The sequence below is a fragment of the Meles meles genome, chromosome 13 (genome assembly GCF_922984935.1).
Source record: "Meles meles chromosome 13, mMelMel3.1 paternal haplotype, whole genome shotgun sequence".
Classification (NCBI taxonomy): domain Eukaryota; kingdom Metazoa; phylum Chordata; class Mammalia; order Carnivora; family Mustelidae; genus Meles; species Meles meles.
In genome coordinates this window covers 2093893-2107201 of record NC_060078.1, presented here as the reverse complement: position 1 = coordinate 2107201, position 13309 = coordinate 2093893, and the positions used below count along the sequence as shown (strand labels likewise).

Here is a 13309-nt window from a genome sequence, read left to right as displayed (position 1 = left end):
CATGTTCCTGGCCCCCCACCAGAAGATGTCTCTGAGGCATCTGCGTGGGATCCATTCGTATCATTCCAAATATGAATTTGACCTCAATTTTATCTTTTTAAACAAATTACGACAATACCATCCTCTTTATTTTGAAGAATGCCCACAAAGCGGTTGTCTTATTATGACCTTCAGTGCTTCCGAAGTTTATTTTTCTCAGGTTAGTTTTGGGGACCCTCTAAGTCTCTTTCTGCATGGAATGTTTTTACTCATTTTCACTCCCAGGACATTTCAGCTCTTCATGCCAGTAAAAGTTTTAGTTGTCTGTCCCCTTGAACACCTCTTATGTTCTAGGACTGGAGCCTTGGGATAAAGGCTTTTTTGCAAAGAAATGTGATCAAAATAGTATTGTGTTGAGTGAGGAATACAGTTTTTCAGGTTATTTGGGGATTTAAGGAGTTAGGGTAAATTTTATATATGAAATGTAATCTAGACTACCAATAATATAATAATGTAATATGGATGGAATATAATCTAGACTGCCAATAATTTATTGCATTTTGGACAGGTGAAAAAATTTAGTTCACCTAGTGCTGTGTTTTAAGAGGTTGTCATGGCTCGAGTTTCAAAATGCCAGTTACTGACACCGTTTGATCAGAGACTGTGTATTCATCTTTAGTGTATATTTTGAGTAGTGTTTGACTGTATTTTGAACAGAAGAGGTAGGAAAAAGACCACTGTTGCGTTGCGCTGGTGTGAATACGCATTCTCTTAATATATATTAATTTGAGCCTCAGCTTTTGTAACTCGGTCACTGGCAGTAAGTTCAGCACCCCCAGAGGCTGAGATCCATGGTGCTGTTTGGGTATTTCTTGGAACTTTTGCAGTAAAATCACATTTGCATATTCAGCTTATTCAGGCTCCTCACTAGCTCTTCTGATAGATCGACAGGAAATATCACAAAGGTTATTTGTATTTGAAAGTGAGTGATGGACCCAGAAAAAGATAATTACTTCTTGTAGGCCATGTTTTATAGATGGCTTTAATAATTTAATTCTTGAGAGCACTGGAAGACTGATAGCAGGTGCCGAGTGGGGGAAGCATTCAAGTACATCTTATTAACTTCCCGGTTTTCTTTAACTGTTTCTGGTCCTCGGAGCTGCCTGTTAGGATTCGGCAAAGAATTTGTTTACTGATTCTGCTCGGAGATCCTTCATTCTTTCCTTTCATATTTTTGTATTTTGTTTCATAGCTATTGCTTACGTGTTGATTGGCAGTGGACTCTATGATGAAGCGATAAGACATTTTTCAACAATGCTTCAGGTAATTTTTCTTCTTAATTATGAAATGTCAAGTCGATGGTCACGACAAAAATACAGACTTATGCTTAGCTAGAGTCTGCAAGAATATATTGCTTTTAGGATCATATAAGAAGGTAAAGGAAATCGGCCGTGACTGAGCACTTTCTTGGCGCAGGCCTTGAAACGGTGCTTTCATTTAATCTTTGCAGTATTAATTTTATTTTAAATGAGGAAAATGAGATCAAAGGAGATAAAGCAATTTGCTCACAGTCTCCACATCCCCCCCCCAGCCCCGCCATTAGCTGGAAGACATGGGACGCAAGTGCAGTTTAAAAAAAAAAAAACAAAAACTAGCTTAGTTCACTTTCCTCTCTACCATGCTATCTCCCATAAGACGTGGATGCTGGAAGTTCTTGGACGTCCGTATGTTTACTTTCCGTGCAGGAGCTGATCTACATGGTTCCACTCATGGGTTTGTTTCTCACCAAAGTGTAACTGTGGGACTCTTCAGTGGAAGTACTGATCCTTTCCTGATGGATGGCTGCTTTAAAAATGCATAAGTTAAGATAAAAGGCTTGAAAAAAGGTCTAAGAGTTGCAAGGGAGACCCGTGATGCAGCCTAACATTGTTGGCCTTATACCCCTTATCTTTATTTAGCTGTGTTCTTGTGGAGCGGACCATTATCGATACATTGTCGTTAAGTCTGTACAGCAGACTACAGCAGATTACAGTGAAGAAATGTGACCTTTAGAGTTGAAGATACCCATGCTCTAATCCCCCGTGCTGGTTGCTAGCACGTTATTTTACCTCCTGGCTTATGGAGATAATGACCATAGCCTCCAAAACTATTCTTGTTAGGTTTTTTTTTTTTTTTAAAGATTTTATTTATTTATTTGACAAACAGAGATCACAAGTAGGCAGAGAGGCAGGCAGAGAGAGAGGGAGAAGCAGGCTCCTTACCGAGCAGAGAGCCCGATGCAGGGCTCTATCCCAGGACTCTGAGATCATGACCTGAGCCAAAGGCAGAGGCTTTTAACCCACTGAGACACCCAGGCGCCCCTCTTGTTAGGTTTAAATGAGATATTCTATAAAGTCCTTAGTACCCAGTGCCTGGCACATAGTAAGTGCTCAGTTAATTTTAGCTCCTCAAAGTACCGTTCTAGCACACTTCTATTCATAGAACAAACAGATAATTTACAATCTAGCAGTGAACTTCATTTCAAAATATTAATTTTGAAATTCCTGCTCTACTTTTTCTCTTCTTTAAACATAGAATTGATTGTATTGAAAATTCTGTCTTTGTTCTCAAAAAAAGTCACGGAGATAGTTTTAGGGATGACTTCAAAGATCCAAACAGTTCCCAGTTCCCCAGATCCAAACAGTTGTGTGTTTGAGTGCTTGTATGGAATGACAGTCTTCAGCGGTGTTTAAAGTATGAAGGGTAGATTCTTAGTAGTTTTACAAATCACCTTTCTGGTAGGCATGCAGTACTTTAAAAGGTAAGCAAGCACTTCACACAATTAACACTTGGCCCTGGTTTGACAGGGAGATTTTGTTACATTTATAGGAGAAATGTTGGTTAATGTATGGCAACTAATAGCAGAAAACAATGAGAATTTGCCAGTATATTATCAGTGCATTCAACTTTTTTTTTTTTAATATTTTATTTATTTGACAGAGAGAAATCACAACTAGGCAGAGAGGCAGGCAGAGAGAGAGAGAGGAGGAAGCAGGCTCCCCGCAGAGCAGAGAGTCTGATGTGGGGCTCGATCCCAGGACCCTGGGATCATGACCTGAGCTGAAGGCAGAGGCTTTAACCCACTGAGCCACCCAGGCGCCCCATGCATTCAACTTTTTAAAAAATATTATTGTTTCAGTTGAAGGCAATATAACAATGTTAAAGAACTCTAAATAAAAAATTTCCTAATTCTGCCACTCTACCATTATTGAAGTTTTTTGCTTATGACCTTTTCAAAGTACGCACCTGTGCTTCATAATTTGAATGTCTACTATTTTGTATTACTTTTCCACTGAAGTTTATACTGTAAATTTTTCTCAGTATTTCTGATCTTATGCTTTTAATGGCTCTATACTGTCCCTCGTGTTGTCCATTTGTTGTTGTAAAACTTCTTTCTCTTGCAACTGCATTCAGAAAGTAGGTCAGAATTTCTCTCTTTGTGCCAAGAAAAGGTCTTACTGTTGAAATTTGATAGATCAGGTTCATCAGTCCGCCATACAGTGGGTTGCTGTCAAGTGGGAAATTTCTCCTTGAGAATGTGCGGTTTATAAGGTGGGACTCCTTTCCTGCTGATGTAAGCTGTTGATGGGGCAGGAGCAGAGGACGGGAAGCAGCCGAAGTTCAAATACTTCCGGCCCACAGAAGACAGAGCTGGCGACCACTTATAACATATTTTTATGAAGAAACAAGAGTGCCTCTGTCTGTCCTGCTGGTGCTTTTCTTAGATTTCTGTCTGCTCTCCTTTTATTTCGGTACTTCGCAGCCTTTTCCACATCATGACACAGGTAGATAATCCTGTTTGCATCACCCCACGAGTAAACACAGGACCAAATTTAGAGGCATCTGGATGGAGCTCAGTGAAAATTTGTCACATTTTCTCTGTGTTATATAACTATATACATATTTTATATATAATAAAGATTGATAAAATACACTAAAATTCTTTTCAAAAAATTTAATTTTTTAGATTTTTATTTATTTGTCTATTTGATAGAGAGAACACGAATGGGGGAAGGGCAGAGGGAGGGAAATGCAGACTTTCTGCTGAGCGAGGAGCCCGATGCGGGGCTCGGTCCCAGGACCTCAGGATCACACCCCAAGCTGAAGGCAGATGCTTAACTGACTGAGCCACCCGGTGCCCCTGTTCAAAAATTTTAATAAGAAACTCAGTCCTGTTTTTCCAGGACTGAGGCTCTATGTTCGAAAGTGATGCACATGATTCCTATTTAAGAGCTTTCCATTTTCATTGAATTCCTTTTTTTTTTTAATTTATTTATTTATTTGACAGAGAGAGAGAGATCACAAGTAGGCAGAGAGGCAGGCAGAGAGAGGGGAAGGAAGCAGGCTCCCTGCTGAGCAGAGAGCCCGATGCGGGGCTAGATCCCAGGACCCTGAGATCATGACCTGAGCCGAAGGCAGCGGCTTAACCACTGAGCCACCCAGGCGCCCCTCCGTTTTCATCGAATTCTTGATGGCCGATCTCATCAGGAAACCACCCTAGTAGGGGTAGCAGGTGTCCGGCCGATCTCATCAGGAAACCACCCGAGTAGGGGTAGCAGGTGTCCAGCCTATCTCATCAGGAAACCACCCGAGTAGGGGTAACAGGTGTCCGGCCGATCTCATCAGGAAACCGCAGGTGTGGGAAGAAGAGTTAGTGCTCTTTCCCCAGTTGACCAAAACTTCTTTTCATACTGTGAATCAGATTTTGCTAGAAGTCAGTCTCTGCAGGTTGTATTTTAAAAGCCCCAGACTTCTTTACATCTGACTGCCCTTCCTTTTCTTTCACGGGCAAATGCAGTGGAACTCTTTCTTGCGGTAATGACGTTGGTTTTTGTCCCAGCATTGCTTTTCCATGGCCCAGGTTCAGGAGGGCAGTTTGCTATCACCCTGCAGCCTTGCCCTCTTCGCCCTACGACTGGCCCGAGTACCACTGCAGAGCCCACTGCCGGGTGTCCTCCTGTTCCTTGCGGGGCCCATGCACCGGCTGACGCTCTCTATAGAGCTCTGCGGTGGCAGCCCCTGGTACACAAACTTTTCAGGGTTTTTGAGTTCACATACGCTTGACAAAACTTATCTTTCGGACAGCCCAGGAACTCCAGTATGCTGCAGCAGAGCATGGACTCTGGTTCCATTCACGGGAAGCTGAAAACCATTGGGACCATGAGGTCTTGGCTTGTATTAGAGTCACCATTTTTATAACATCGTTTAGTGTGACATTGGGATCTGTGCGTGAGGGCTGCCTAGAATTCCAGAATGACCTGCTGTAAAGCTCTGAAACCTTTTTTGTCTTAGCTATACCACGAGGAGCAAAGTCAGACGATATATCCCTGGTCTCTGCTGTTGGGAGCTGTGTGTTTGAGTAGTTATTTAACTACAGGATTTGCGGTCCATCTATAAAGGAAGAAGAAATGCTCCTCAGGGTTTCTCACTGAACACAGCTTCAAAGCGTAATAGATGTGTCAGACTGCACTGAAAACTTGTGATTGAAAAGCTTGTGCACTCGTGTTGTCTGTACATCACTGTCCTTCCTCTGGTGTCAGGGCAGCGGTGACGGTGCCCTGCGAAAGCAGAACGTTCCCCAGCTGCCATGCTGCTTTGGTCCCCAGGCAGGACTTGGTAACATAAGTTATTCAAAAATCAAATGAGGCCTTTGTTATTAATTGTGCGACCTTGAGTGCGTCTGATTTGGGTAGAACTGAATTCATGAAAACGTTTGTTTATTATTTTCTATCAGCAGACAAAATGTGAAACATGCCTCTGCATACAATTTGTAAACATCCTTCTTGTAATTAGGTGCGTGAGTCTGCCGCTTGGGCAAACCTGAATCCTCATTGCCAGTGCTGTGCAGGGGCTCGTTTCAGTTCATTTGTCTTCGATTCAGTGACTTTTGGATTTTAATCAAAAAGCCAACCTTGCTGGTCGAAAAATAAATATTTGTAAAATTTAAAGTCACTGCATAAATGGTATAATGAGGACAGTAAATGAGACCTTTTTGGATGTAAAAAGATCGATGTCTTGGGAATTGAAACATCTAAGTGAACATGACTCCAGTAAGGTAACTGTCTTTTTAGACCATGATTTTGCATTTGCATTAAGTAAGTAAGATTGGAAGATTGAAATACTAGTTTTCACTTAAATCATTTAAAATTCTGAGCACTGGGTGTGTTGCATAAACAATGAATCTTGGAAAACTAAAAAAAAAATTACAATATAAAAAAATTTCTGAACACTTGATAAAATATAAATATTGTTAGACTTATATACTCAAAAAATATTTTTGAAAAATGGATATTCTGAGCCCAATTGGCTTTTAAAAATAGACATTGGATTTTATTTGAAAGTATAGTTCGTTACATTTCATAAAGAGTTTGGACTTCTTGTTGACATCCAAAGCCGATGACAAATAAAATAAAGTAATATAGCTGTATCAATCAAGGAAAGTAATAAAATCCACCATCTGCATTTAGGAACCCTTACCACTAGATTACAAATGAGATAACAACCACAGTGATCCTTTACAGATCCTTCTCTGATTTAGGTTTTCTTATTCAATTTATTCTTTTGAGAACTTTTTTTCAACAGCATAGAAGGACGTATCATTACCGTTGTTGTTAAATAATAGATGTTATTTCTTTTCCTGGTTGATGCGACTTGTTATCTGTCGCTGGCAGAATGGAAAGGCGCTGCTGTGGTCATGATGAGACCACGTTGGGGGATCGGGAGGCCACTGTAGGGTCACGGTAGGCTCTCTGCGGGGGGAGAGGGGGTGTACATGTAGAATCCTCCGAGCCGAAATGACGATGGCTGAGCGCAGGAAGTTGTTGGTATTCAGATATTTTGACTGTTGCAAAGTTGTGAATGGCTGTTTCCTAAGGGTTTAACATTTTGTGTAGCAATGTGAAAACACTCATGTTGCACGTCCCATACAGCTTTGCCTTATGGAAGCCCAGATCTGGCTCTTCACCAATGACTGCCCCGTCGTTTCCGCCCAGGTCATCTGCTTGCTTCTCCTATGAGAAGGGCAGGCCAGGCTGAGCTGACTTCGATCTGACAGTCTTTAATATGCATCGAGATCTCCTCAGCCGCCTCGGAAATGGCCCGTGTCTGTGGCTGACCAAGAACTGTTGTATATTAAGACTTAACGTGTCAGGCATTGTGCTAGAGGCCACAGAGCCAAACATGACAAGACATTGCCTCAGTATTGTGTGCCTGTGGGTGACAAGTGTGCAAATGCAAAATAACGAATAATAAGAGAACTACTTTAATGGAATTCTAGCCATTAAGAGGTTCCAGTTCGACCACATGCCCTCCCCGGACCCTTGCACGTACCCTGACCATAACTGAGAGAGGATCCGACTCGGGTTCCAGAGTTGCCCAGATCAGCGGGTGGCACGCTCTCCACGGGCGTACATGAGTCCCTGCTCCGCACTTCTTTGTGCTCCTGCCTTCAGCATCCCCTCCATCCGGACACCTTCCAAGTACCTCTGGCGTCCATCCGCTTCTCCCGGCTCGGTTCAAACCCCAGCCTGTTAGCTGCCAGGTGACTGGCACAGCCCTGTTTCCTGCCTTATCACTTCACACCCTCCACATACACACGCACGTGCCGTCCAATCGTGGGCACTTCAAACACACACACACTTTCCTGTTGCTTTTAGGTTAAAGAGTAAAATCCTTACTAAGGTCCCTGCCTACCTCTCCAGCCTTGTCTTGGAGCAGATGCTATGCTCCCTGTTTGTCTTGGGCCTCCTCTGCCTGGACCAGCTGCTCTGAGCTTCCCTCACCCCGACACACTTGTCAGGGAAGCCCTCCTAACTGTGTCTAATTTTTTTATGCCATTTTCCAAAGGCACCATTTACCACTACAGCACTTACCGCAGATGTTAACTTTGCATTTATATTTGTGATTCTCTGGTTGTGCTCCAAGAAGACAAGAGTCTTGCCTTCTGTCTTGTTTTTGCTTACTATGGTATTTCTAGCATGTGGAACTGGACATGGTAATAACTGACCCTAAGTAAATATTTGTTGACTGAGTGACTATTGTCTGTACAAGATACACTAGGAACCGATGCCTCTTTACCTTCCAGGGGAGTCTGGAAGGAGTCAGAGGAGAGGTAGTGTTGGAGCTGAGGCCGCAGGTGGATGTTCCAGGCAGGTGGGCTGTGCCCTGAGCCAGGGAGAGCATCTTGTGTCCAGAGAGCTGTGAAGTAGTGCTGATTTCTAAAGTATGGGTGGAAAGTGGAAGGAGATGAGACCCAACCGTAAGGCAGGAAAATGATTGGTATTTTCTACAAAAGCATTTAGATGTAACCTCATTGTTTTCCCAATAGTGAGTTGCAACCTTTTAGTAGGGACTGAAATTGATGGGCAAGTGAAGGCTAGTGCTTTTCAAAAGGTGAAATACACTAGAATAGAAAATAGGTTGCAGTGTAAAAAGGAAGACTAGGTTTGACTTAGTGCTTCTGATGTGTGTGTGTGTGTGTGTGTGTGTGTGTGTGCGTGCGCATTATGTATGTATATGTGTGTGTGTGCTGGGTTACAACGTAAAATGCATTTTACCGTGGGTTAGAGTAAAAACGTGTTTGAATGGGACTGTTGGAGATGTTGCAGAGCCAAGGAATAATTCAGCCAAGGTGACTTGATCGAACGCCCTTGTTAGGTGACTCTTAGTGTGGGTCTGGAGACCAGACGGGAGGAACAGGAACATGGTTAAGATGGTTGCAGTAGCATAAGTGGGCGAGGGAGGAATCCAGTAGGGCGGTGGCCAGTGCACTGGGAGGGGGAGAGGCAGTAGGTGTATTCAGAGGCGAGACTGCTGGGATCTCCTGAGTAGGCCTGTCGATGGGGAGATGAGGATGACCCTCCCCCACCTAGTGGCTCGCTCTGGCTATGCGGTGTGTGTAGATGCCCCTTCAGTAGAACTGTTTATTAGGTACACTTTTTCCCGATTTATCCCTTGGTCGTCATAATTTTTTTTTTTTTCATTTTAGGAGGGAAGCTTCTTAGGTAGTCTATTTTGAGACGTGACAAATCTGAGGGGAGGTGTTCCCCTCACTAGAGAATGTCTTCACAGGGGAAAAGCCGTGTGGGGTCACTGCCCCCTGCCCCAGCCTGGACAAGGGGCTTCCGGGCACTCTTCTGTCTCCTGGCAGGTGCTACTGCTATGGAAACACGTGAAGTCAGTCTTCACTTTATTTCGTGATCGGTCGCTGTTTCCTGCTCCTCCTCTCCCTCTGTACCTGTATCCCTCTCCCTCCAAATGACTTCCTCTGCCTTTTTTTTTTTCTCCCAAGCCAGGAAGGATATTTAAAATGTTTTTAAGTGTTATCTCTGCATGGCAGAATGATTCGTTGCCCTTTACCTTCTTTTTTGTGCTTTTCTTCATTTTCTAAATTTTCTGTAATTTATAGTAAATATTCCAACTACTTAGTTGGATAAAATTTTTATTTGTACTAACAATTTCTTTTCTGTGGTACATATTACTTAAAACATCTTTTTTCTGATTACGAATGTATGCATGTTTGTTTTCAGCCATGAAAAGGCATACAGCAGTGTAGTGAGTAGAATGGGAACACATCTATAAATCTCACTGCCAACAGAAAATTACTGTTCGTGTTTTAGAGCCCTTTTTTCTGTGTATGTACTCACCCACACAATCGTGTATACGTATTATTCATAAAATTGCCGTTCCTCTGTAGTTCTATTAACTTATGCTTTTTTTTTTTTTTTTTTTCCATTTAGTGAATAGCATGGAGCCTTTCATGGCAGTCATGTATAATTTATAGATCTCAACTCCAAACAGAACTGTGTAGGGCCAGGGCAGTGACTGAAATGAGCAAAGTGCGTTGCCGTGACCTAGAGGTGCTGGGTGGGCTTCCGGTGCGCCGATGAATGCACACCCCTCATCTGAGGAGGCAGCCAGTACTTAGCTTTAGTTTTGGGTTTTTTTTTTCATTCAAGAATGCAAAAATGTGGGCTTATCTCTGTTGCGTATTTGGATTTTTCAAGAGAAGTTAGAGATCTGTAATTGCTTGCTTGAATTTTTCTGACTTTTGTACACCATGGGCTGGTCTGCTGGCCTGGCTAGGCCCAGTGATGCATCCGTCTGCCCCTTGCTACAGGTATACTGGATTCTGTTTAGTCTTTTGTTTTCCAATATATGGCATCTCCTCCTCTATTCTGTCTCATTCACTCATCAGCGAGGTTGATGTGTCTTTTTCTGCAGTGCGGGCAGACTCCCTCTCTCAGATTTGCAACTTAACAGTAGATTAGTCTATAAAATGCCTCATCTGTGAGAGTCTCTTTTCTTGTTTTTTTTTTTTTTTTTAAGATTTTATTTTATTTTTGCGTGCGTGCTTATGCATGAGCAGAGAGAGAAACAACCTTCCCGCGGAGCTGGACTCTGTCCCAGGATCCGGGGATCACGATCTGAGCCGAAGGCAGACCCTCAGCTGACGGAGCCACCCAGGTGCCCTGTTCTGTTAGATTCCTTAGCAGTGTCAGGAGTCCTACCCCCGAACGTATAGCCAGAGGCCGCTCAATCTTTTTTCTTAAATGTAAGGGGAGGTTTCAGAGAAGCGGTAGAAATTGCAGAGGCTAAATGTCGAAGAGAGGCATCTCCCGCAGGAGGAAGGATGGCTCATACCATCTGTTAGGGGAGGTAGTGGCGGAGCAGTGGACCCCGTCCTTGGGCCGGAGGGCAGTTTCGTCTAGTCCATCTGGGGCAGTCTGCAGAAGGGGTCTGGTTCCTGTTCTGACACAGTGTAAACAGACTGGAATGGACGTCCTTCTTGTTGCTCAGTGGGGCGGGCGCTGAGAGGTTCTCCCCTTTTCAGATTGTGACTGTGAAGGGGACAAACCAGGAAGAGGCACTACCCAGCACTTCACTCCTTACGTTTCCTTCCCTGAGCCCTGTTTCCCCTGTGAGACATGATCGCGGATGCTGCTGGTCATAGAGTTGTTAGGAGGATTGCGTTTTATTATTTTTTTTTAATTTTTAAATTTTTTATAAACATATAATGTATTTTTATCCCCAGGGATACAGGTCTGTGAATCGCCAGGTTTACACACTTCACAGCATTCACCAGAGCACATACCCTCCCCAATGTCCATAACCCCACCACCCTCTCCCTACCCCTCTCCAGCCCCCGGCCCCCCTCAGTTTGTTTTGTGAGATTAAGAGTCTCTTATGGTTTGTCTCCCTCCCGATCCCATCTTGTTTCATTTATTCTTTTCCTACCCCCCAAACTCCCCACATTGCATCTCCACTTCCTCATATCAGGGAGATCATATGATAGTTGTCTTTCTCCGATTGGGGAGGATTGTATTTTAGATGAGACGACCATGCGACAGAAGCTAACGCAGGGCTCCCTAATGTTGGTTCTCTGTATTATTTTTTTGGTGCAAAACTCTTATTACGTGTCTCATGCAAACGAGCTTCAGGAGCACACTCTTCTGATTGGGGACTGTGCGTGTCCACATATGCGTGGTGGCAGCGTAAAGTAGAGCTTGTCACTTGGGGCATTAACGGGCTTTAAGCAGAAACTGATTTTTTGTTTTGTTTTGTTTTGTTTTGTTTATAGTTTTTGACGTGTTTCTGTTTTGGTCTGACTTAGGAGGAGCCTGATCTGGTTAGTGCAATTTATGGCCGAGGGATAGCCTATGGAAAGAAGGGACTACATGTGAGTATGGAATAGCTCCGTCTGCCATAGCGCCTCCATGACCCGACCCGGACCAGGCTTCTGACAGAACCACCCCCTGTTCATTGAGCTCTGATGGACACGTAGTGGTGTCACGCCAGTTCCCAGATGAGAAAACGGCAGGAGTCAATCTACTCAGGAGCCCATGGCTAGGAAGAGGGGGGAAGGGGAATGGCAATCTCTACCCAGGGCTTCTGGAAGTCAGTCTCGCCACACTTTCTATAAAGGACAGCCTTTGCCAGCCTGAACTTTATTTGGTGATGAGCTGGACCTAGACCGAGGAAAGGGTGAGATCTTGACTGAATTCCTAAGAAATATTAATTGGTAAAAGTGGAGTCTAGCATCTATAGCGCAGTAAGACTTAGAATTTTGTTTCTTTCACAATTTTTAAAGGTTGAATAAAAGAACAAAAGGGTTTGTTTTTTTGTTTTTGTTTTTTTTTTTTTTTGGTAAAATTTATTTTTCTTCCTTATCGTATATTTTACTTACCCCAGATAAGTATATTGTTGTAGCCTTCATCTCCTTATTTCTCTGGGGGAATGTGGGGGAAAGGTTATAATGAATTTATAGTTTAAAAGATTTTATTTACTTGAGAGAGAGAGAGAGCGAGCACGCACAAGTGGGTAGAGAAACAGAGGGAGAAGCAGACTCCCCGCTGAGCAGGGAGCCCAATGGTGGGCTCTTCCCGGGACCCTGGGTTCATGACCTGAGCAGAAGGCAACCACTCACCTGACTGAGCCACCCAGGTGCCCCAATATAATAAATATATTTTACTCAATAAGGCACCATGGTATAAAAGTGAAGATTTCCTGAGATTATGTAGTAAATAATAAAATAGTTTAAGATTTAGATCTCCATATTTTCAGTCTAGAACATTATACATGAACTTTTCTGTTGTCTTATTGTGTATTAGAAATATTCAAATAAAATGATGATTGAGGAAGAAACATCATTTTTGTGTCTTTGCCAATTAAAAAAATTCTACTAATCGGGTGCTGGCCTATTGGAGAAATTTTATATACTATTTGTATAATTCGGAGACATAGAGGACTGAGAACAAGCTCAGATTTGGGGATAACAGAGGTGGTAGGAAGTGAGAACATCAGTAAATGACAGAAGTTGACCTAGTAAAGGTCAGAGATAAGCTGCTTCCTAATTCTCATCTGTAGTAGTATATCTCAACATGAAATTTGCTTGTATCCTTAATGTGTTTCTAATGTAAAAGTAACATGCTTCTATTTTTAATATAAGAATAGCATGCAGATTTTAAAGAGAACTTACGTAGATTTGCTACGGTGTAGGTGTGTGGGCTTAGGGGTTTTGATCGACTCTGACTCAGCCCATTGCTGTCCCCACACCGCCACTGGTCAGCATCGTTCTGCATGCTGGTGTCCATCCATATCCTCATCCCTCGAAATTCATTGATTGGGTTTTTAAATGGGTTAAATTTAGAAAATGTCCTACCAGCAGTGGAACTTGTGATACGTGACCAGGTCTAATGGGCTGTTGATGGGCAGGTAGACTCGAGTGAGTTAAATAATTATAACATAACTTATTTAAATCAGCAGATCTTTTGTGCAGAAGCGAAGTTCCTAT

General features: G+C 42.9%; 1 protein-coding gene across 5 annotated transcripts in view; it reads left to right on the top strand.

Moving 5' to 3' along the window:
* TTC13 (tetratricopeptide repeat domain 13) overlaps positions 1-13309 on the top strand; it is a 75302-nt gene that overhangs the window by 22837 nt on the left and 39156 nt on the right. For 3 of the 5 annotated variants that reach the window (XM_046027022.1, XM_046027021.1, XM_046027025.1), the window contains exons 4-5: positions 1232-1302; positions 11630-11695. In XM_046027022.1, the coding sequence (XP_045882978.1) occupies positions 1232-1302; positions 11630-11695 (137 nt within the window). The remainder of the gene's footprint in view (positions 1-1231; positions 1303-11629; positions 11696-13309) is intronic. The other 2 variants (XM_046027024.1, XM_046027023.1) reach the window with 1 other exon arrangement.